Source organism: Sciurus vulgaris, assembly GCF_902686455.1.
Source record: "Sciurus vulgaris genome assembly, chromosome: 10".
Taxonomy (NCBI): Eukaryota; Metazoa; Chordata; class Mammalia; order Rodentia; family Sciuridae; genus Sciurus; species Sciurus vulgaris.
Genome location: NC_136470.1, coordinates 59,695,502 through 59,721,073, shown reverse-complemented (window position 1 = coordinate 59,721,073; position 25,572 = coordinate 59,695,502). Strand labels below are relative to the sequence as shown.

The window sequence follows — 25,572 nt, the reverse complement described above, 5'->3', positions numbered from 1 at the left end:
TCTATTTAATTCTTGAAATTGAGAAGCATAAATGCTCTGTTATTTGGGGCATATACATTTATGATTGTTATGTCTTGTTGGTGTATGAGTCCCTTAAGCAGTATGAAATGTCCTTCTTCATCCCTCTGACCAACTTTGATTTGAAGTCCACTTTGTCTGATATGAGGATGGGAACCCCTGCTTGTTTACACAATTGTGTGAGTGATATTTTTTTCCCCAACCTTTCTCCTTCAGTCTGTGGATGTCTTTTCATAGGGGGGTGAATCTCTTGAAAACAGCATATTGTTGGGTCTTTTTTTCTAATCCAATCTGCCAGTGTAAGTCTTTTGATTAATGAGTTTAGGCCATTAACATTCAGGATTATTATTGAGATATGATTTGTATTCTTGGTCATTTTGGTTTATTTTTCACTTTTAACTTGACTTCGTTTCTCCTTTAATGGACCTTCCATTTAGTGTAGTTCCTCCCTTTACTGGTTTTCATTGTTTCTTTTTTTTCATTTCCTCCTCATGAAATATTTTGCTGAATGTTCTGTAGTGCAGGCTTTCTGGTTGTGAATTCTTTTAATTTTTGTTTATCATGGAAGGTTTTTATTTCATCTTCAAATCTGAAGCTTAATTTTGCTGGATATCAAATTCTTGGTTGACATCCATTTTCTTTCAGAGCTTGAAATGTGTTATTCAAGGATCTCCTGGCATTCAGGGTATGGGTTGAGAAATCAGCTGAAATCTGAATTGGTTTCCCTGTAAATATAATTTGACTTTTTTCTCTCACAACTTTTAAAATTCTATCTTTATTCTGTATGTTAGTTATTCTCGTTATAATGTGCCTTGGTATGAATCTGCTGTAACTTTGTGTATTTGCGGTCCTGTGAGACTCTTGTAATTGATTTTCCATTTCATTCTTTAGATTTGGGAAATTTTCTGATATTATGTCATTGAGAATATTGTGCATTCCTTTGGTTTGTATCTCTATGCCTTTGTCTATTCCAATAAACCTAAAATTTGGTCTTTTCATGTTATCCTATATTTCTTGGAAGTTCTGTTGATGGCTTCTTACCATCTTCTCTGGGCAGTTGACTTTATTTTAAAGAGTAAATATTTTGTCTTCATTGTCTGATGTTCTGTCTTCTAAGTGGTCTAATCTGTTGGTGATATTTTCCATTGAATTTTTAATTTGGTTTGTTTCCTTCATTTTGAGGATTTCTGCTTGATTCCTTTTTATAATCTGTGCCTCTTTATTGAACTGATCTTCCACTTCCTATATTTTTTCTCTGATACACTTCCTGTGTTTTTTCTCTGATACCATCCTTTATTTTGAAGGCCAGTCAAACTATGTACCTTCTAAACTCCTTCTCTGACACTTCTTCTACTGAGTCATTTATGGATTCTATTGTTGGAACATCTTGGTTTGTTTGAGGAGCTTTATTCCTTTGTTTTTTTATGTTGTTAGTATGTTTTTCCACCTAGCAGTATGGAGCAGAGGCACTAAGGTTCTACCATGTAGTCTTATAGTGTCCATGTAGGTTTTCAGTACTTCACCTGCGGATACTATGACAATGGACTTCCAGGCAGCAGTGGGCAGTGGGAAGTGGGCAGTCTGCAGGCTAATGGTGGGCAATCGGCAGGTGGACTTCAAGTGGTGGAAGATCCCATCCTCTTTATTTTAATGAAAGGAATAACATGGTGTAGAATGTGGTTGTGGCATGGAACTAGAGAAATGAGTGAACTGAAAGAAGGAAAGGAGGTGATCGAAAGACCTTTAGGAAGGCTGTTGACTTAAGGTTAGTGAAAGATTTTGAATGTATAAGAGACTTAAGTGCAGAATTCACTGATTAGGTGTGGGATGTTGTCTTGATGAACCAAGACAAACTGAAGCCTCTAGTGTGGTCATCTCAGTGTTTGGTGATGCTGTTAATCAAGAGGGAAATCACATTAGGAAATACTGGTTGGGGTGGTTCAGGTGCAGAGGTGACTTAATGAATTCAGTTGTGGAAGGATTGCCTTGAAGGTACCTACAGGTGTAAGGTACCACCGAGAGGCATTCATATCTCAGGACACATAATAAGACATGATTTCAAAATCTGTATTGGCTAACTGCATTGGAAACTTTCAACAGAGTATATCCAAGCCTTAATTAGAGCCAGGACGCCAATTTATGACGTAAGATACCTAGAAGAGCAAGGTAGACACTCTCTCCTAGAGAATTTGTACTGAGCTGGATACCCCGATGAAGTCTGTGGCCCAGGAAAGAACAAGGGCCATGTCAGAAAGGAAGTATAAGCAGACACCTAGCTAGAATCTCACAAGGGCAGAGATCCTGGACCCAGAGGGCAGGGTCTGCACTACTCCTAAGCTACTTCTGTGTGTTTCATTAATATCTGATCATCTTAGCGCCATGATGACCACATTCAAATATTAGCTTGAAAGGAAATCATTTCTCAGAGAACAGTTCCCTGCCTACTCCCTAGCTGTGCCTCAGAGTACAGGGTAAACACCGAATGTTGAAAACGTGACAGCACGTCAGTTCTTAGGAAAACAGGTAGAGTCACTTTACCCTTGAGAGTCCACTGAATCTCAGATCCAGAGCTCTGAGCCAGAGAGAGCTGCTGCCAGAAGTCAGGGGTCACCATGGACCCTGGGTCCTGCAGGTGGGGGGACAGAGGGTCTCAACAGAGGGAAGACAAGGGATGCACAGGCTGGACCCAGGTAGAGTTTGACACAGAGATGCCCTGCATTTCCTCAGAAGACATTTAATCTTCAATAATTGAACAAATCTGATTGTCTTATACTATCTGCTCACTGCTAATCAGGACAGTGTTGTAGGTGGGGTGTGCTATCTTGACACTTCTTTTAGAAGTGAAAAATACTGAATTAGTATAATATATCAATTGAAAGTTATTTTTACTTTAATCTGCCTTATTGATTTCCCCCCCACAAAAGCCTCAATTTATACCTATGAGTAGGATCGCTGAGTTCACTCGCACCTGCCCTACTTCAACACTTAAGGTGAGTACTAAAAGCAGATGCAAGTCATTTTTTTTGTCATATTTCTCACATGAACGATGAGTCTTATCAAGGGCCAAACTTTATCACGGTTTATAAGGTTCAGAAAGTGAAGCACTTAGATTTTATTACCATTGTTTTTCTTTTTAGAGTGATATCTGTTTATTAGGGAAAATTTACAAAATAAAACATAAACAAAATTTAAGTCTCCCATCATTTTACTGCATGGTCACCATTTTAAATATTTTAATGTATTTCTTTCCAGGATTGTGTGTGCGTGTGTGTGTGTGTGGGTGTGTGTGTGTGAAAGAGAGAGAGAGAGAGGGCAACAGAGAGAGAGAGAGAAAGATTCAGTCTTTGGATGTACGTATGTCTAGAAATATGCTGTATGTGTAATTCCTGCATTGTTTCTTGTGTTTGCTAAATATCCTATAGTATTGTATTTCTCAAACGTCTATTATCTAAAATTCCAAATTCAGAGAACATTTTGAACCTTAGAACTTTTTTAAGAAGTAACATTTATAGTCTTATCAGCTCCCCCACAAATATACAGAAAACTCCTTATAATTTTAATTATTTATATTTCTTAACCAGCAGATGATGAAATTGAGAAGCTCCAGACAAACTTTAGACAGATAGATGTATATAATATACTTTATGTATTTGACTTCTTCACTATTCATATTAAAAATTAGAAACTTGTTTGCAGAGTGGTTTTTTTGTTTGTTTTGTTTTCTTTATTTGCTTCTTCTACTTCTATATCAAGGAGTCAGGAACCCTTGAACCTTGTAAGTAGTTGGAACTGATGAAGTGTCATAATACAACTCACAATATAATTCCTTTTATAGGAATTTTCCTAAAATCACTACAGAGCTAAATTGCATAGCGAGGCTCAGAATCTACTGATTTTACTTATACTAAATTGTGATCGGAGTCTGAGAATTAGATCAGCAACAGGATTTTCCTGAAGTGGAGAGCAGGAAAAATCATTTGTGAGTGACAGGTCCTGAGAAACGGGTTCCAAATGTGTGCTGTAACAATAATACCTTTAATAATAATATAATCTCATGCCTTAAGATTTTACCTAAATATAAACAAACTAGTATGTACAACTATAATGCAACTTTACCAAGTGATGGTGCTTTATATGAAGGAAAATGAGAGCCAGCCACTTCCTTGAGCCCTCCACACTGTTGAGGAGAGGGTTTGCTGAGCAGTGGTGGGTAATGACATGCTTAGGAACTCTACAGTGTCACTCATGCTGCATCCTTTTGTCTTCTACTGGTTACTTTGGGTTCTTAGAGGAGAGAGCAGACTCTTAGGAGCAGGCACAGATATACTAGTTCTCTTAGCAAATACGTCCTTCATTGGTTGAAATCACAGCCAGGAAGATGCAGGAGACAGGATGTGGGATGAAGTAGGGATGGGGACTGGTCTTGCATGTAACAGGGAGCCAATGGTAAGTAAATCACTGTTGGGAGAAAGTCAGAATGTAATGTGCTGTCATTTTGAGAGCCTCAAAATCAGTTCTCTTGACTCAGCCCTGTTCTGTAGCTATTTCTGAATCAAATTCTTAATGAGTCATTACATCAGTATACACTTGCTAAAGTTGACTAAGCTTTTGATTTTTTAAATGTTTAGTTGGTTGTAAGAAATATCACCTACTATAATGTTAGGGAAATGGCAATTAATTATAAATAAGTTGGCTACCCAAAAAATAAAAATAAAAATATGCTTTTTGTTCTTTAAGGAAAATATCCAAATCAGATCTTCAGTTGTTGATTTGAAGCATGAATCTCTTTCACCCTCTGAGCTTTCAGTCAGTCATAGAAGCCAAAAAAGAAACACAGAAAGTACAGACTCTGATATAGAGTACGTTTCAGAGTATAAAATTACGAAGAAGTCCATGCAGAGGAAGATGAAACCCCAGCAGCAGAGACATGCTCTGCCAGAAAACATCCAACTAGCTGAGAGATCTCAGGTATTTTTTCTTTTTTCTTATTCATAAAATGGATAACAATTCACTTGTTCTGGAAATAGCATTAGCTAAAGGTTTTTGCTTCATTTTCACATATTTAAAAGCACTCTAATTATACGCTATACACGGCAATCTGTGTTTCCTGGACAGGGTCCCAATTTCTATTTTTTCCCTCCTGTTTTCTCTCTTTTGAGAGAAAAGTCAGATTGTTAATATCAGCACAGTGTCTGGGAAACTCAGCCAAGTGGAGGGACCCCAAAGAATACCTGGGCGGGCAAAGGATTGTAAATCTATATTTAAGGAAGAAATATTCATATAGAACCCACCTTTAATTTTTAGGATTTTGTATTCGGAACTTTATAAGAAAAATGCTTAACTAAAGCATATAGATTGCTACCCCTGTAGTCAAGGCTCTAGAGAAATGAAATACTGTCAGGTGCAATAGCACATACCTGTAACCCCAGCAACTGGAAGAGCAGAGGAAGGAGAATTACAAGTTCGAGGCCAACCTGGGCAACCTAGGCAGACGCTGTATCTAGATTTTTTAGAAGAGCTGCAATGGAACTCAGTGGTAGTGTGCTCTGGGTTCAATCCTGTGTACAAAAAAATAAATAAATAAAAAGGAAAACAAAAGAAAGAAAAAGAAATGGGTATAATGTCAGTATACAACTAAGTAATGCTACTGATTTTAACGAATATACCCTCCCGTAATTCCTGTTTTCAAATGGGCTTCTTCCTTTTAAAATGATCACAATACATTCATTCTTACAATGTTATTTCCTATTGTTTGAGAATTTTCCCTCACGTTCAGTTCATAATAATATAATGCCTACAATCAAGTAGGTATTTACTCTATGCTAGGTTCACTGCTAAAAGATTATAAATATTATCTTACTAATTTCTTTTTTATATCTTTCATAACCCAAAATTTATTGTCTAGATTATTTACTTTGTTTATCAAATTTGGCTCCTAATGCCTTTTAACTATTTCCAGAAATTAAGTTCACCCATAAAGGGTGGACATGGGCTCTCTGAAAACCGTATAAATTTATTTGATAAGAAAGTATCTACTGAACTTCTACCCAAGGTGGACACTGCATTAGGCATGGTGGGAGACGAGATATTTTAGGCATGGTTCTTTCAAACGGAATTATTTTTGGACAATAGTTACTTTAATATCTCACACATTCCTTTGTACTGTCTTTTGGCAAATAGTGTGCAGACTCTTTTTGAAAAATCTTTACCCCCTGAAGTCTTTTCTTATTCCCTTTTGGGGTAGCTCATCCTCTTAAAATATTTGAAATCCCCTTCCCTGTCATTTTGAATTTTTTGCCCTTAGTCTTTTCTTGAAACTATATGAGCCAAGCTGAATCTGTTTATTATCTATAGAATTTTTTTTTCTGTGACTCTGAATTATATGTCATATTTGAAAGTACAGGTTCATACATTCAGCAGATATTTACTCAGCTCTTGCTGTGTTCAAAGTACCGTATGTTATGTTTGTAATCTAAAATGTAGTTTAATCATATCTCCTTTAACCTTGAGTTTTTCCAGAAAAACTCATTTGCCAGGTAGTTCAAGATTTGGGATTTGTTGGTTTATTCTCTGCACATGTTGTATGCTCTTAAAACAAATAATGGATTGAGAAGTTGAGAGAATGTACCCAAGTGTTAAAACAACAAATTTTAGACTTTAGATATAGGGGTTAACTTAGTCTAGTATACATGTCTATACATACATGTAAAACTACACAAAGTGAATACATATGCACAGTGTATACATATATTTATGTACATACTTTGTGTGACTTTACATATTTATTTATATACACAGTAGATCACCTGCAGGGTTCAACTGTAAACAAAGCCACATATAGTTCTCACCCTCATCAAACACAGTCCAATGATAAAGACAAATGATTTAGTAATTTCACAGTCAAATGTAAACTGCAACTGTGGTCGCAGAATATTGTCCCCTTACCCCCAAGATGGAGTCTCACTGTTTTGTCCAGCCTGGCCTCAAACTCCTGGGCTCAAGCGATCCTCCTACCTCAGGCTTCCAAGTAGCTGGGACTAGAGGCATGTGTCACCATACTTTATTGAGGCAGTTTATATGACACAATAGCACAAATGCTAATAATGAAGGATTCAGCTATATCTGAGAGGTCAGTGATATCTTTCCAGAAAAAAAAAAAAAATGGTCCCTAAACTTTTAGGATTGAATTCCAATTAAATTAGTAACAGAAGAGGAAGAGCATTTCCAAGCAATGCAAACAGTATTTGTTAAGCAGGGACACAACAGTGAATACCAAGTGTTAAGACAGGCGGTGGCACGGCAGAGAGGTGGAAAGGGGCTGTGGTAGGAGATGTGTAGGGAATAACTGAAACCATACGAGTCCTGTTGCCCTTGAGAAAAAGGATTTTCATTGGTTCCCAAAGCAATGGGAAACCACAGTGGAGCTTCATTCAGGAGAGTGGTGTGACCATATTTTCCTTTTAAAAATGATTGCTTTGGCTTAGCTAGGAAGTAAGGTTAGTAGAGAGCAGAGGTGTCGAGAAAAGCTCTCTCATGCCATCTAGTCTTTTGACCCCCACTTGGCCACCTAAGAATGGACCTTGAGCCTGGGACATTTCCTAACCAAGAGATAAAGAGCCCACACAGTATGTTCTAGGCTTATCTCCTTGTGTGGGAATATCCTTCTCTGTTGCAAACCCAGTGTGTGCTCCTTTGTTTAAGTGTTTGTTTCATAAGGCCTCTGGTCAGCCTCACTGCTGTATTTGGGGAGCAGAAGGGACTATAGTAGAAAGAGAGGAATGTATGTAGACAATTTCCCTGCCTTGGCTATGGGGGTTTCTACTGGCACAGGGGGATGATGCACACCACTGAAGCTGATTTTGCGCTCTCTTCTCTGTGTAAGTAAGACATTTTTCCATCCAATACTTGACTGCATTGTTTGCTTTGGCAACTCCAAAGTGGAAAGTGTCTAGAGTCCTCCCCTGAGAGGGACCACCAGTGCATGGTCTTCTGCTTTAAAGTTATGCTTAATAAGAGTCATTAGGGCAGAGCAACTAGGAGGCTTTAATGGAAAAATAACAATAGTGTAGCCTAGGATGATGGTGGTGGATGTGGTAGCACTGTCACCTGTCTTGGTGATATAGAAGGTGAAGCAGAGGAATATGGCAGGAATGATCACAGATTTTTGAGCTCTTTCTAAACCTGGTTGGATAGTGATCCCAGCCATTGAAATATGGAGTCCTTGAAGGCTTGTAGATAGGAGCATGAATTCAGCTTACAGAATTTGAAGCATCACATATGTGAATCTGGATCTCAGAGCTGAGGTTTCACTAGGAGGCATGAACTTGTAAGGTACTCAGATATGCAAGTATCTGAGGAGGAGTGAGGTTGAAGGGTAAGAAGAAAGGAGGCCTAGTCAGAAACTTGAGAACTGGAGAACAATTGTGCACCGATGCTTGTGGAGGAATCACCTGAGCAGCAAGGGGAGGGAGGAATCAGGAATTTGTTTTATCATTAAAGCCATGAGGGGTAAACAGTCCAAGGAGAGGTGGTCCAAAGGGCTAAATCCTGTAGAGAGGCCAACTCAGCTGGCCAAAGCCTACAAAAGGTTGTTTGACTTAATGACTTAGAGGCAATAAGAATGATTTCTGGAAAAAAAAAAATTGTTCTTGATGAAGAGGTTGGAAACCAGAATAGAGTGCATTGATTAGTATATGGGAGATGAAGACACAGACAGGCTGTCTATCAATTCTTGGAAAGGAAAGCTGAATTCACTTCAGAAGGTAGTCTATACTTAAGAAAATCAAGAGGTGAGGTGGACGAACAAGGGGGCCATGACATCCTTTATAAGCACTCAAATAAATCTCATCAGGTTAAACTGCAATTGAAGCGATTTTGGATTATTTGAGGATTACTTGCCATAAATTTCTCATCTCCTGTCCAAAAAACACACTGGGTATTGGCCCTAATAGACAGAGGAGGCACAGGAAATGAAATTAATTCCAGTATTAGCCTAAGCAGCATGGAATTAGGAAGGCATATGTGCTCCAAGTAAATCTTACCACTTTCTTCAAAAATTTGCTAAAACTGACTCTGGAATTAGTTAATATTTTGGCTTTTGTGTATTATAGTTCAGCTCTATTAAGAGCATGTGCAAAAATGTAACAACAAATCCTGCCATTATGTATAATTACAACACACCAGTAAAAATACAGAAAAAAAAGACAAGTCATTAATTAGCTTATTGTTCTCCCTGGAGAATTGCTTTTATCACACCCTTGATTTTCTCAGAAGGTTCCACTTTATTTATCTGAAACAACTTTCTCCCTGCTTCATGAGAGTAGAATTTTCAGTAAAAATAATAAGCTTATTGTTCTCTTTATCTGTACCTTGTAATTTCTTTGAATTTCCCTTCAGTGCTTTTATGAGTTCCCTTCACTCAACAAACACATATTAATCATTTGCTCTGAACCAGTAACTGAAGACTAAGATATTAATAAGACACAGCCCCTCCCCTCAAGAAGTTGAGAGTCAACCTCTTGCCATTCTAATTAAGGGAGACCTTTTCCTGCATCATAAGTTTTCCAACCTTTTCAAGTATGAAAATACTTTTTCAGTGACATAAAATGACTACAGGCATTCCATATAACGTGATCTGCTGATTAACAGCTATCTAGTCAGAGAAAATTATCACAGATACTTTAAAATAAATGTTAATCTCATTCTCCTTAGCAACATCTGCCTAAGTTTGAAAAACAACGTACATCCACATGAGATGTTATTCAGTGTATAGTTGGTAATTCCTACAGTCATTGGCAAAGTACTGTAAGGACTTTGATTCTCTTTTGAACTCTGTGGTCTGTGGGACTCATGTTTACCTGATTTGCTCTGTGATATTCTTTTTAATTGTTGTGCATTGTTAGTGAACTTTATATGTTTTTCTAAATTATACACATTTTAAGGGCAAATATCAGAAATTGAGTCTTTGTTGTATATTCTAGGGAGATTATGAGTCATGAGTGAAGGTGGTTTCATGTGTGCTGTTGCTTGATCATAATTTTTGTATCTTTTTTGCTATAGGCCTCTTCTTGGGAAATGAAAAGGAGGCAGAGTCTAAACCTCAGACAGGAATGTAAGGTGTTGAGTGAAAATGAAAACAGCAACAGTGTTCCAGATGTAATCCTGGTGAGATGAACTTTAGTGACTAAATGACACCTTGAAGTTTATTTACATTCATAAAGATGAGTAGATCATTAGTGCCTGGAACTCACCAAAACCTTTAGTTGAATAATCTAATTTTTTTCTTTTTAATTTTTTCTAATGAGTTATACATGAGAGTAGAATGCATTTTGACACATTGTACACAAATGGAATATAGCTTCTCATTCCTCTGGCTGTACTTGATGCTGAGTCACACCAGTAGTGTAATTATACATGTATTTAGGGTAATAATGTCTGTCTGATTCTATTGTCCTTCCCATCTCCACTCCCCTCACTCCCCGCTGCACAACCCAAAGTTTCTTTATTCTTCCCTACCCACTCCCCACTATGGATCAGCATCTGCTTATCACAGAAAACTTTCGCCCTTGGTTTTTGGAATTGGCTTATTTCATTAGCTTGATATTCTCTAATTCCATCCATTTACCTGCAAATGCCATGATTTCACTCTTCTTTAAGGCTGAATAATATTCCATTATGTATATATACCACATTTTCTTTATCCATTTATTTGTTGAAGGGCACCTAGGTTGGTTCCATAGTTTAGCTGTTGTGAATCGAGCTGCTACAAACATTGATGTGGCTGTCACTATAGTATGCTGATTTTAATTCCTTTAGGTATAAACCAAGGAGTGGGATAACTGGGTCAAATGGTGGTTCCATTCCAAGTTTTTGAGGAATTCTCCATACAGCTTTCCAGAGTGGTTGCACCAATTCGCAGTCCCACCAGCAATGTATGAGTGTACCTTTTCCCCACATCCTCGCCAACACTTATTATTGCTTGTATGCTTGATAATTGCCATTCTAAGTGAGATGAACTCTTAAAGTAGTTTTGATTTGCATTTCTCTAATTGCAAGAGATGATGAAATTTTTTAAATGTTTGTTGATCAGTTGTATTTCTTCTGTGAAATGTCTCTTCAGTTCCCTAGCCCGTTTATTGATTGAGTTATTTGTTTCTTTAGTGTTAAGTTTTTTGAGTTCTTTATATATCCTGGAGATTGGTGCCCTGAGGTACATGTGGTAAAGATTTTTTTCCAGTCTGTAAGCTCTCTCTTTATGTTATTGATTGTTTCCTTCACTGAGAAGAAACTTTTTAGTTTGAATTCATCCCATTTATTGATTTTTAATTTTACTTCTGGTGCTTTGGGAGTCTTGGTAAGGAAGTCAGGCCCTAAGTCAACATGATAAAGATTTGGTCCTACTTTTTCTTCCAATAGGCACAGGGTCTCTGTTCTAGTGCCTAAGGCTTTGATTCACTTTGAGTTGATTTTTGTGCAGAGCGAGAGCTAGAGGTTTAATTTCGTTTTGTTACATATGAATTTTCAGTTTTCCCAGCACCGTTCGTTGAAGAAGCTATCTTTTCTCCAATATATGTTTTTGGCACATTTGTTTAGTATGAAATAACTGTATTTATGTGGGTTTGTCTCAGTGTCTTCTATTTTGTACTATTGATCTACATGTCTATTTTGCTGCCAATACCATGCCATATTTGTTACTATTGCTCTGTGGTTTCGTTTAAGGTCTGGTATTGTGATACCTCCTGCTCATTCTTCCTGCTAAGGATTACCTTGGCTTGAATAACCTAATTTTTAGATGAATGAAAGAATCAGGGCTCAGGAATGTTAGTTGTCACTTACTCAATGTATCTATGTAGATAGGCTAGTAGAAATACAACTGGAACTTAGACTTCCTGACCCCCTAGTCCTTAATACTTTCTATTTTTAATTGTCAGGGTGAGATAAGTTTTTAAAAATTTGTTCTCCTTAGTTACACATGACAATAGAGTCTATTTTGACATATTTATACAACCATGGAATATATTTTATTCTAATTAGGGTCCCAGTTTTGTTGATGTACACCATGTTGAGATTCACTGTGGTGTAGTCATATATGTACATAGGAAAGTTATGTGAGATTCATTTCACTGTTTTTACTATTCCTATTCACCCTCCTTTCCCTTCATTCCCCTTTTGTGAACTTCTATTCTTCCTCTCCCCCCGCCATCCCCTTGTTATGGGTTAGCATCCACATATCAGAGAGAACATTAGACCTTTGGTTTTGGGGAATTGGTTTATTTCACTTAACATAATAGTCTCCAGATCCATCCATTTACCAGCAAATATCCATAATTTCAGTCTTCGTTTTGGCTGAGTAGTATTCCATTGTGTACATGTACCACATTTTCTTTATCCATTTATCTGTTGAAGGACATTTAGGTTGGTTCCATAGCTTAGCTATTGTGAATTGAGCTGCTATGAACACTTGATGGGACTGTATCCCTGTAGTATGATGATTTTAATTCCTTTGAATATATACTGAGGAGTCGTATAACTGGATCAAATGATGATTCTAATCCTAGTTTTTTGAGGAATCTCCATACTGCTTTCCAGAGTGGTTGCACTAATATTCAGTCCCACCAGTAATCTATGTATATACCCTTTTCTCCACATCCTTACCGACATTTATTGTTACCTGTATTCCTTTTTATTATTTTTAAGCAAGCTTGCTGTTAATTTCAATTAGCATACTTTTTGCAAAAACACAGTTGCTACACTGGTATGTTTTCCCAATAAAGTTAAATAAGTTATATCCTTCGCTCCAAATAGCAAGTTCTCTTCCCAGTATGGCCCACTCACTCATGAACATTTGTTTACTGCATCACTTGTATTCTTGATAATTGCCATTCTGATTGGAGTGAAATAAAATCTCAGCATAGTTTTAATTTGCATTTCTCTAATCACTAGAGATACAAATGCTCAACAAATATATGAAAAATGTTTAACATCTCAAGCAAGTGGAGTTTTATTATGTAGATGTGTATAACTTGAAGGTCATACCCTCAAATCCAAACCATGTGAACCCTTCTGTAATCCATAATAGGGACTCTCCTCAGAAAGTATAATTCTGAATTGACTTAAATTAGACTACTTACTAAAAGCCCTGATGAGAGAAGTCCATTCAAGAAACATGGGCATGCTTTCTATTCACTCCTCTAGAGAGTGTGATTCCACCCTGATGGTTGATACCAAAGAGGCACATGTCTTGACTACTTCAGAGTTGTTTTGGCTTCTCTGAGCCAAGGGTGAAGAATCCATTTTCCTGGGAAATGTTTGGGAAGAATCCATTCAAGGACTGACCATATGAGAAGCACTCCATGTGAAACCATGTTTAAGATAGTGTCCATTGTTATCCAGCACCGTATGTGTTAGGATAAAGACACTAAAATTTATGTAGACATTAGAATTTAATGCCAGGAAAAATCTATTTGGTATGTTATTTTGTCAGAGCACAAATTTTATTACTATAGTTTTCTCTTGACCTTGATTGCCAGGAAGCTTACAGCTAAACTTTAACCTAATGAAAATAGCTACAAGAGCCTAGATGGTTGGTATTTTTGACATAAGTAAGAGTATTTAGAAAAGGGCCTGACATATTACACATGTCTTTAGGTCAGGTACCACAAGATGCTACTTAGAATTACAGATTAGATTTCACTTATACTTGCACCAGTTAGGAACGTATTATCAAACATTTTATTTCTCCTGACTAGTGTATTTTATGTGCCCTTCACCAACATCATTATCACAAGGTACATGACATGACCATCATGAAGTTTTTATTTTTAGAATTTTTCATTGTGGGAAATTCAGACAGCTCTGTTAACTCCCATGTTCCCATTCCCAGGTCCCAACAGTGTTGTTTGTACTCACGTCAGTCTCATTTCATCCATATTCCCTCCCTGTCCCCACTGCTCCCAGGCCTTGCATCCTGTCATCTGAAAATTGTGATTGTTTTAAGAAGCCACTAGAAGGGATTTTGGAGAGGCCTACAAGTAATATTGACAATAAGGAAAACTAAATCCAGGATGGTTAGAAAGTAAATACTAAGTATCACAAAAGGAAAAGAGTCAAAACTTAATTAAAGGCCAGAGAGGAAGACAACACTGTAACTAGTGTTGTAAAAAAGGCCACCTCTCTTTACCTCTTTGAAGCAAAGATGCAGTGGTGTTCTGTGAACATTACTAGTCATGCCTTGGGTTGCAGACTCTTTGAAGTCTTTGTGTATTTTTCATGTAGCCATTACTTTGTCACCCTCTAACCTTTGCACAGAGATTTCAGCAAGTGCTTTTTCATGAATTAGCTGTGACATGCATATAAAAAATATTGTCTTTATTTGTAGCATTTTTCAAGTTCTTAGGTTACTTGTGGGTATGTGTGTGGTATGTGATTTATTTATGTCTCTCTGATCTTAGCAGGAAGTCTTGTTTTCAAAATCATGACATCCAATTAATTTGGATAAATATGCATTATCCAGATGTGCATTAATTTCTCTGTCTGTAGTTGGAATAATTCAACTAGGAAATAATTGCTTCGGAAGGCTTGTCTGTCTGTACTTTCTTACTTAGAAATTTAAAAATAAAGAGATTTTTAACCCCTGTGTACGTGTGCGTGTGTGTGTGTGTGTGTGTGTGTGTGTGTGTGTGTGTGTGTGTGTGTTTTCTACCCCTGTGCTTGTTAAATTTGAAGGAAGGCACTCAGCACTAAGAAGAGGTTGCTACTTAGGAAGAAAAATAAACTATAGCACAGGACTCCCTCCTCTTATCCCCCAAAGTGGTATTTATTATTTTGGTGAATTTACTGGGTTGGGATCCAGGTCTTTATTTTTTAGGTATTATAGACTCAGAAATATGGTATGTTCGGCATACCAAAGAAAGTCCATCTCACAGGGATAATTTTGTATTATCTCAACTCATGATGTATGGTAGCATAACGACAGTTCAGTCATTTAAAAGATAAATATAGCCTCCATTCAACTGGACAGCACATATTGACTTAAGCTATACATTCTCTCCCTTTATGCCACATTGCATGGCCTGGTCAGTTACTGTCTGATGTATTTGAATACTTAAAGGCTTCCATCTGAAATAGCCTGCTGTGTCTACCTTCCCAAAAGGATGACAGTTACCCATGTGACATAGCCAATAGGGCACTGTCAGGGGGCCCTTTACCACACCTGCTTGTACCCCCAGTATTGGTTTCACTTTGACTGAAGGGCTACTCCATTCGGATTGATTGACACATTTTTTCCCCTTGCTCTGCAATTAATATTGTCTATCCATCTGCCCTTTGAAAGGCATTTTTTTCCTGTCAGGGTACTTGATTTCCCCCTTTCCAAGTTCTGAGAAACACTCACTCTGGCTCTTGTACCAGCAGTTTATGATTTCAGCCGAAATTATAGTATGGATTACTTTTCAGATTTATATTTAATTTTACCAGTACTGATTATTTTGACCAAATGATCACTCCTCCAAAATCACGTCACTGCTATGGTTCAGCATTATAAGTTTACTCCTTCCCCTCCACCCAGTTCCTAGTTGAATGATCTTCTTATTGCTTTTACCCCAAAGCCTGTGTCTATTTGAGCTATTTTTAAAAACCATATTCTTCTTTTGTTGCTTCTTTCCCCTAGTGGGATTATCCTTATTTTCTGATCATGTTTAATGTTTATCTCCCTGTTATCCACCGTGCATCACATTTATCAGGCTCCCAAATGAGTCATGTGGTGCTGGGCTCATTTGCTGTACCTTCAGTGGCTTCTGGTCATATAGATTCTTGGTGTCACTTCCTTGGCATTTCTCTTTTTTGATATTAATTTATGCTTGGCCTTTAAGCTAGTGCCGGCCATTCATGTCCACAGTCCATGTGATGAGAGTGTTCTTGGTAAGACCTTGCACAGCATTTGGAGCTGTGGAAGTTTCCAGCTGGGATTCAGTTTAAGCTTCAGGCATTTTCTAGAGATTAAAAAACTGTCATGGAAATAATGAGCAGTTTTTAAAAAAGACATCTTAATCCTCTTCAAAACACCCTAGTTAGCCTTCCACTCAGACCTTTGGAGCATTTTGTGTGGAATTCTCCTGCATTTCAGCAAACCTCTTTCATTATTTTTTACAATCTTGTTAGCCCAGCAACCAAATGATCCAAATTTATTATCTGTGACCCTGTAAAACTGAACTGTTCTGATACTCTGGTGCGTGTGTGTGTATGTGGGTGCACACATGCACAGGTATGTTTTAGTGGAATTAGTCATTCCTCTTTCTGTGTGGCCATGAGGAAACTCAGGTGCTGTCCTTCCTAGGCAGCATCTTATCAAACCCTCTTAACAACCTAAAAGGTAAGCACTCTTTTCATCCCTATTTTATAAATGAGGAAAATAAAAGTTGCTGAAGTCACACCGCCAGGAGTCCTAGCTCTTCGACCCCCACTTCTTCTATGACTTTTTCCCTTTATTTTCCACCTCCATAGATGTCCCCTATATTAATTCAAGCAACCCCTTCCTCTCGGATGAGGAGAAACACACAAACATACTTCATTTCAGTGTAACTTTGGCCATTTTAGTTTAGACAAGTTTGCACAGTTCTGTAGATGGACATCACAAACCAAGAATCTTGAATGATTTAAAAAATAATTTAATAATTAATTTAAAAAACAATAATTTTAAAAAGACCTATTCATCTTTAAAATGTGATATATGCACACGAAGGGATGTTGGAACGGGGGTGTAGTGGGGGGACATTCTATTATGTACAATAAGCCAGACCAAGAGAGACAAACATCACATGTTCTCACTCATTGGCAGAAACTAAAAAAGTTGATCACATAGAAGTGGAGAGTAAAACAGAGATCACTAGAGGCCAGGAGGTAGGGGGAGGACAGTGAGAGGGTGGATAATGGACACATGGACACTGACACATGGTCACCACCATGTGTTCTAAGGTTATTGGACACGATGGAGCAAGTTTAGTCTATAGCAGTCACACATTTCAAAATAACTAGAGGAAGGGAGTTTGAAGATTCCCAACACAAAGGACTGTTAATATTTGAGAAGATGGAAATGCTGATTACCTCAATTTGGTCACTGTACATTATATACATGTATTAAATTATAATACTGTGCCCCGTAAATAAGTACAAATATTACGTCAATTTAAAAAAAATTTCAAAGACTTACTACCACCAAAACCTCCTTACATAAAGCTAACTTCCCTTTAGCCTGTTTCTCCCCTGTCCACCCTAAATCTGGTCTATGCAATTTGCTTCTTCTCAACACTTGGCTCTTCTTCTAACTAATGTAAGGTCCCATAATAGTCATCATCTTCTCAGGGCCTCCTCTTCTTTCTGCCTCCTAGAAAGAAGAGTCTTATTTCCATGTCCAAGATCATCGCCCTGGGAATATAATCATGGTCATAACCTTACCACTGATCCCTCCTGTGAGCTCGTGTTTCCTTACCTCCAGCCAACAGAAGATCCTATTATTTACTATCTTCTGTGCTCCAAACACGTGTTCTGCCTTCTTTTTTAAAAGAATACTTGATATTCATACTGTTTTCTGTCTCAAGCAGTTCCAAACTTGTGTGTAAAGTTCATATTTGTCCCAGTTAATCACAGATGGGAAGAAAATAGAAATTATCTTACAGCACCTCTCATAGGTTTGTCAGGCCTTGTCAGGAGAATCTGCATGAGTGGGTTGCTGCTGCTGTAGTTCTACTGTTACTGGAGGTGCCCTGTACATCCCTCTTATAATTAATGGTTTGCCTAAGTACAGTTAAAAAACCCCTGCTCGCTGTTGTGTGATCAATTGACAGCTGAACTTCATTCCAGGCAAAAATTTGACATATGAGCTCCATACCACCCCAGAACAGACTGGCGCATTCAAAGTGATGCCGTCTGATCAACTGTTAGTGCACCAGGCATAATAGAAGCAATAAAAATATAAATGAATCAGATTATCCAGCATTACATCAAAGAGCTAAGCAGTCCATTCATGTTATGTCACAACTTGAGATATAAGAAGCAGTTGTACAGACTACATGTCCTAGGGGATCTGCTCTGGAAGGCAACTGGGAAAATTTGTTGCAGACCACAACAGATGGTTGGGACAGCATGTGATAAGTTTGAAGAAAACTTAATTTGAGAAAAATCCAAATTTGAGAAACTGAGTAGAATTAACGTGCTAATACTCTATTCGGAGTGATAAAGGTACTGACTTCCTACTATAAATATGCATGCTTTAATTCACCTCAGTGGACTCTGTGTTCCAAGTAGCCATTGTAGACATTTTCTGATTCAGATATGAGGCAGTGTTTATTTTTTTCTTACTGATATTTTCATTTTTTTCATACTTTGTAGTAACCATCTTTCAGCTACAATTCTGAATGTAAGAAATAAACTCAGATTCTTAAAATAAGAAAGAGTATCTATGATGTGGTTATGAAGGTTGGTTAGACCTACCTGTGTAATAACCAGAAATCATACCACCTTTTTGACTGCACCACTGACTTAACCCCTTTTGGCCTCATTAGCCATTTTTTGTTTATTTTATTTTTTGTTTTTTGTTTTGCTTTGTTTTTGCCTTTCATCTGGCCTTAGGAGCAGACTGGCAGATGGATTTATTTCATTTTTCCCAATCTGCACACATTTTTAAAAACATGATGGCCAGATCACCCCTACAAGAAAGATTTTAAGAGTTTGATAATGGACTCTCTGTAAATTATTATGAAAGATGTAACTTGTAGTCCCTTTCTGAGGTCCACAAAAGATATATAAGTAAAGGAAGGAAAAGATGCTATCATGTCTCTGTCTCAGAACTGAGGTAAATCTATTACCAGTTGTACCTGGTTGGCTCCTTGGGGAATCCTTCCAAGAAAGCTCATTGCAGCTCAGAGAAAGCGTAGCATACTCTGAATCTCTAGAATCTTTGACAGGGCCCCACAGAATGTTGTAAAAACTAAAGAAAAACTGGAAGAACTGACAGTGACCCAAAACGAAACCACCAACCAACCAAAAAAGCAACTACATGTACCCTATTTTGGCATCTGTGTAACATGATAATGAAAGTGAAAAGGTGACTAAGTAACCCAAAGACAGGTAAAGAAGAATAGCAAAAAGCCTGCTTAAGTGAGTGTCTAAATCTGCTGCAGTTCCCCTAAATACACATTATTTTATTTTATCTTACTTTTATTTGTTATTTTTCATTAGAATCTATTTTGATAGATATATTGAATCTATTTTGATACAAATATATAATAAGCATGGAATAGATTTTATTCTGATTAGGATCCCAGTCTTGGGGTGTATTTGATGCAGAGACTCACTGTGTTATGTTCATATATGTACATAGGAAGGTTGTGTCATTTTCATTCCAATATATTTACTACTCTTATTCTCCCTCCCTTCCCTTCATACCCTTTGTCTCATCCAACTCCTATTCTTCCTTTTCCCCACCCCTAGTTGCATGTTAGCATCCACATTTCAGAGAGAACTTTAGATCTTTGGTTTTGGGGGATTGGCTGATTTCACTTAGCATGATAGTCTCCAGGTCCATCATTTACTGGTAAATGTCGTAAAGTCATTCTTCTTTATGGCTGAGTAATTTTCCATTGTGTATGTTTACCACAATTTATCCATTCATCTGTTGAAGGGTATCTAGGTTGGTTCCATAGCATAGCTATTGTGAATTGTGCTGCTATGAACATTGATGAATACCCATGATTTTAAACTGCACAGTTATTCTAATAACATGACCTGATTGCTGCAATAACATGAGTTCAGATTTCTGAAGTTGCCTTAATTTCAAAAGCAGACCATCTGTCAGTCAGCTCTCCTGGTCGATGATCTCCCCTTGCTTCTTCAGATGCCTGTACGGTGCTGAGGTTGCTGCTGACAGTACCAGAAACTTCATGGTAAGCCTCTCGTAAGATACCAGAGTTGCCTTAAGGGCTTTGGAGGAAAAATTACCCATACTCAGCCTCCACAGTGTCATTCATCAACTCTCCAACAGACTCTACAGACAGGTTCAAGAGCAATTAGTGAAACAGTCTCTGACAGAAAGGCAACTTATAATGGAGCTAAATATTAAGGGCCAGTGTGTGAACTACCATGAGCCAATTAATTACAACAAACTTATTGACAATGCTGTGTTAGAGATTTTGAGAGACAACAAAAAGATAATATGTACGATCTTTGCCCTGAAGGAATGGGAAAATTGGGTCAATTTTACAAAATCACAAGTAGCATTATATTATGGAAAGGAGACAGAGTGCACTCTGACAGACTGACCCAGTTTCAAATTCAGAGCTACATGCTGCACATAATCTCCTTTTGCAACACACAAACACACACACACACACACACACACACACATATGAAATGAGAATAATAATATCATCTACTCTCAAAGTTGTGGGATTAGAATGATTGATTTGTGATAGAATGAAAGTAATTTTTGTGTGATGAAAAGTATTTTTTAAATTCACCTTCTATAGTTCTAAAGCAGGCAAATTCAGCTTTTATTGGGTGATTTGGGATGGGAATGAAAAGTGAGAAAGTAAAATTGCTTTGTGAAGGAAAGGGGAGAACTAAAGACTTTGTATAGGGGATGGAGAGGGAGAGTGGATAATCCCAGAAGCAGAAATCCCTGGATGGGGAAAGTGTGCAGAGAGAGAAGTAGCAGCCAGTAGGGGAAAGCTAAAAAATAGTTGCTTAATGGTAATTTTAAATTGATTTTTTTGCTATTGTGTATTCATTTCTTCCATTTTCCAGCACAGTCTTAAGTAATGTTTTTTAGAATTGAATTTTTTTGTCGGGGTATGCAACCAAGTTTTGAATTCTGCTTTGAAGTGAAATGGGAAGGATCAAGTTTGCTATAGGAAGTCAGTCTTACCTGTTACGTAGATAAAATGCTTAGCTATTAATATGCTTAGCTAATAACAGTAAATGGTATGCAACTTACTGTTAATAGTTGTTCAAAAGGAAGCAATCAATATGGGCTGAAGTAACAAGAAATGGCATTTGGAAAAAGTAGGACTTATGTTTATCTTAAAAAACAACAGAACTTTAAGAAAGAAAGAGGGTGGAGAGCATTCCAGATGAAAACATTGCATGAGCAAAGATGTCTAACTAAGTAAAGTGCTTCCAGGGAATTCTGAAGATCACAGCCTTTACGTTGTAGCAGAGGATGTTCCTTAAGAAGTGTTAAGCTGAGTGCATAGCACATGCCAATAATCCCAGGGGCTCGGGAGACTGAGGAAGGAGGATCACGAGTTCAAAGCCAGCTTCAGCAATTTATAAAGGCCATAAGCAACTTACTGAGACCTTGTCTTTAAGTAAAATATAAAAATAGGGCTGGGGATGTGGCTTAGTGATTAAGCACCCCTGAGTTCAATTTCTGGTACCAAAGAAAAAAAAAAAGAATAAAAAATAAGAAGTATTAAAATTGTGTCTGGATAAGTTAGAATCACCCTGAGAAGGATTTTGAAAGTCAGACAAAGAGATTCTGCGTGAGATAGTAAGCAGGTAGAACCTGCAGGAAGTTTTTTGAGAAGGAACATCTAGTCATGGAGATTTTGTTTTAAAAAAGTAATCAGATTGCGATAATGACTTGGACTAGAAAGAGAAGAAACTAAAAATAAAACAAAACAAAACATTGCACAACAAGGAAAAGAGTATAAAAGACTAAATAATGAAAGCCGAGTTGAAATGGCAACCTGGGGAAGAAGGTGTGTGTAGGGATTCTCATGAAAATAGAAGACAGACCAAGAGAGTAGAGGAACGGGACCAGGTAGAGGGAGGAGGGAAGGAAACGGAGAGGTACTGAGGCATGACACTGACCAAAGCATATTATTATGCAGTGTGCACATATGAATATGTAGCAAAAGACTCCACTGTTACATATAGTTATAATGTACCCATAAAAATATGAAGAAAAAAATGAAATAGCAACCCAGAAAGAAGTGGTGTTATAAATAGGAAGAGGACAGGTGACCAGGGACACTAACTAAGTGGACAAAACTAAGACTGAGAATTTGAACTTTCAGAAAGATGTTTGAACATGAGAGTCATGAAGATGAGTTGAATGTAGCTGGATCAAAGGTGAAAAATTAGGATAGTTTAATGCTAATAAAGTCATGGTTTGCATAATAAAGCACACCTAGCCCCCTGAAATTTTAATAAGTTCATGGAAGAATTGAGAGTAGGCAGAAGAGGAACAAATTGCCCAGGGAGAGTTAAGACATAGAGGCTACAGAAATCAAGCAAGGAAAGGATCCAAGAAACACATTCAAACTTCCCTAACTTAATAAATAGCACCACTGCTAAGGAAGAAATCAATATGGGCTGAAGTAACAAAAAAAGACACTTGGAAAAAGTAGGACTTATGTTTATCTTAAAAAATGGACAGAACTTTAAGAAAGAAAGAGGGGGGAGGACATTCCAGATGAAGCCTTTGTATGAGCAAAGATGTCAAACTAAGAGTGTATATAGTGCTTCCAGGGGATTCTGTGCTTCCAGGGGATTCTGAAGACAGCCTTTAAGTTGTAGCAGAGGATGTTCCAGACCTGGGAATCATGCTAATCTCTCTCCTCCTTTCTCTCCCTGCATCCAACCCACAGCCAGTCTTGGGAATCCACCTTTACACGTGGAACCGTACCCCGGCCTCTGCATCTACCGCCCTGGCCAACTCACCAATGTCTCTTACTAAGGACACAATGACATGTGATCTGTTTTGTCCACCACAAACTTAAAAATCTGAGTATTGTATCTGAAGTACGAATTATATGATGCCAGTCTCCTGCTCTGGATCCTCCAATGGCTTCTCATTGTTAGAACAGAATTTTGTTTCCTTACTGTAGCTCCCAAAGCCCTAGAAGACTGACCAGATGACTTGACCCTGGTGTCTTTTGTGACCTCACCTCCACTACTCATTCCTTCTCCAGACTACACCTTGGCTTCTAATACCCTAAGAAATATCAAATAAATAAAAGCTAAAAATACCATATGATATCAGGTCATTTAAGTTCTATAGACACAGTGAGTAATGTGAGCCTAAGCCTTTCCTTTGTCATTACTGCTCCCTGCACTCCACGAGCCACACCATCCCCACCACCACTACCAATACCACACAGGTCTTTTCATGACTTGCTTTGTGACCTTTTATTGTGTATGTTGTCAGTTACAGACCTAGACATTGGGAATCCAGTGGGGGAAAGAAAAACAGACAATACTCTCTGTATTCAGGGTGCTTCTGTCCTGGTGGGAGGATCAGACAAGAGATAAGATGAGTAAAGTATTTTGCATGGTAGATAAAAGAAAATGCTAAGGAGGAATATGAAGTAAAGAAAGGGACAGGATGCGCTGGATATGGTGAATATTGCCATTTTAGGCACAGTGATCGAGGATGGAATCCATCAAGGAGATGCTGGAGGAAAGACAAGATAAAAAGCTATGGGATAAACGATTCACAGCACACAAAGTCAGAGACCTAGAGAAAGGTGTGTGACTGTGACTGGCTTGTTGGTGGGAGAGCAGGGTGTGGGGTGAAAACAGAGCACCACTGGCAGGCACCTTTGTTATTCCTCTCCCACCTACATTAGTTTTCTTCAGCAAGTTCACATTACCTGTTGTTATATTACGTATTTGTCTTTTTATTTATTTAATGTCTTTCTCCCTCACTAGAAAATAAGTTCCACAAAGGCAGGACTTTGAATTCTTTTCCATGACAGTGTCTGACACATGCCAAAAACTCAATTTTATCAAAAGATTAACGAGTGAAGGGGAGGGGCCTGGGACATAATGCTAACTGTGGAAAAGTGCAAGCAGAAAGGATTGTCGGATCTGGCAGAAAGACACGTCCTGGTCTGGTGGTCTTGAGGAGTCCCTGATAATAATATGTACTTGGGATGGGGAGAGAAGGGCAAAGCAGTCGAAGGAAAGAAGACAGATAAAGTGACATCCAGTTTCTAAAGTTTCCTTATCAGCAGTTAAATGAGATAGGTGTTACACAGCTGCCTGAGGTGTGTTATTGTTCCGTCTTCTTCCTGATTTATTTATCTTCTTAAATAGATATTTTACAAAATGAAAAATGTGGCATTATTCTGATCCATTGAGTTCCTTGGAGGACTGACAAATCCCACCCTGCTCGTTGTTTCTGAAGGGTCCTAGATCTCACATTAAGACTTAACTATAATCTCATTTACTACGTGAGAGGTGTTATCTCTTGCATGATTTAGGTAAAAATCTTAGGAAAGAGATATCCCCAAATTGCAGAGTGTGAACAACAGCTAAACCTAAGCAACTGAAGAACACTTCTCTAATGAAATCAATTAATTTATGTGAAAGAGCTCTGTAGATAAGATAAAAATATACAAATAATGGCTTTTCAAAGATAGCCACATGCCTTGTCTAACCTTGAAAGCATTCTGATCCTCAACACTACAACCACTCTGTAATAAAAGCAGCGTCTTATGAAATCAGATATTTAAGTGTTGAGAGTAAATACTGTAGGCAGTAAATTTATCAAAAGAATGTTTTAGACATTTCTGTGCTTTCAATCTAAAGAATAAAGACAGAAAAAAAAAAAAAAAAAAAGCAAAAGAAATCTCTCCTGCAGTAGAGATGGTAAACCTTTGCATGCATGCCATCTTTGGGGTGGGGATAGATATCATCCTTAATGGGAGCAGCCCTATCAAGGTAGAGTTCAACTGAGAGAAGTCAACAATTGAATGCAAAAATAATTAATTTCATAAAGTAACACTGCCAACCATTACTGCTGGAAGTAGTAATTTTGTTAAAATCTTGGATACCTGCATCTTGTTCAAGTTCCTCAGAAGAAAAAGTCACCAAAGAAAGTTTACACATTGTGAATAAGATCATCATGGGTTATAACAATGTGTGATTATAACTAAATAGCTCTTCTCATAAACTTTTCTTGTGGCTGCTGTTAACTGTTGTAGAAAATACTATATATATTGCTTTAAACTGATAAAATATTTAGTCCAAACTTGGAAACACTTATATCATGTAGATTTCAGCTCCTCAGAAGAAAACTTTAAATTTCATGTTACATCAGAAAGAAGTAAGACATACATTTTAAAGTCACTTTCAATATTTTTGCAAAATTAGCCTTTAAAAATATGCATTTTGATTACCTCCTGGAGCATGCACTTATTTGCATTGTAAGTGTAAAAGTATTTTGAAATGGACAACAGTAACTTAAAAGCAGTTTTATTTATTTTCCCCTGCCTGGGAGGCTTTTCTTTCTGTTTGGGTGAAATAGAAAATGGCAATGACAGGCAGCCACATAGTAACTTCGTTGCTAGGATACCTGTGTGCCCATTTAACCTGCTTCCTGACAGAGCAGTTTCCAGAGTGCTGTGTACAAATACGTCTTTGTTTCCTGGGACAGGAGAAAAGGGTAGGTTGGCATCTTCTCCATACCATGTTTGTTTAGCAGGTTAGAGGGGCTTTGAAGGTAAAGGATACCTCTATAATGAATAAACTTCACATAAAAAACCTGAAGCTCCA

General features: G+C 37.7%; 1 protein-coding gene across 3 annotated transcripts in view; it reads left to right on the top strand.

Annotated features, from left to right (window-relative positions):
- The window catches only part of MORC1 (MORC family CW-type zinc finger 1), a 152,751-nt gene that overhangs the window by 101,106 nt on the left and 26,073 nt on the right, over positions 1–25,572 (top strand). For all 3 annotated transcript variants that reach the window (XM_079101436.1, XM_079101437.1, XM_079101438.1), the window contains 3 exons: positions 2,943–3,008; positions 4,756–4,986; positions 10,078–10,182. In XM_079101436.1, the coding sequence (XP_078957562.1) occupies positions 2,943–3,008; positions 4,756–4,986; positions 10,078–10,182 (402 nt within the window). The remainder of the gene's footprint in view (positions 1–2,942; positions 3,009–4,755; positions 4,987–10,077; positions 10,183–25,572) is intronic.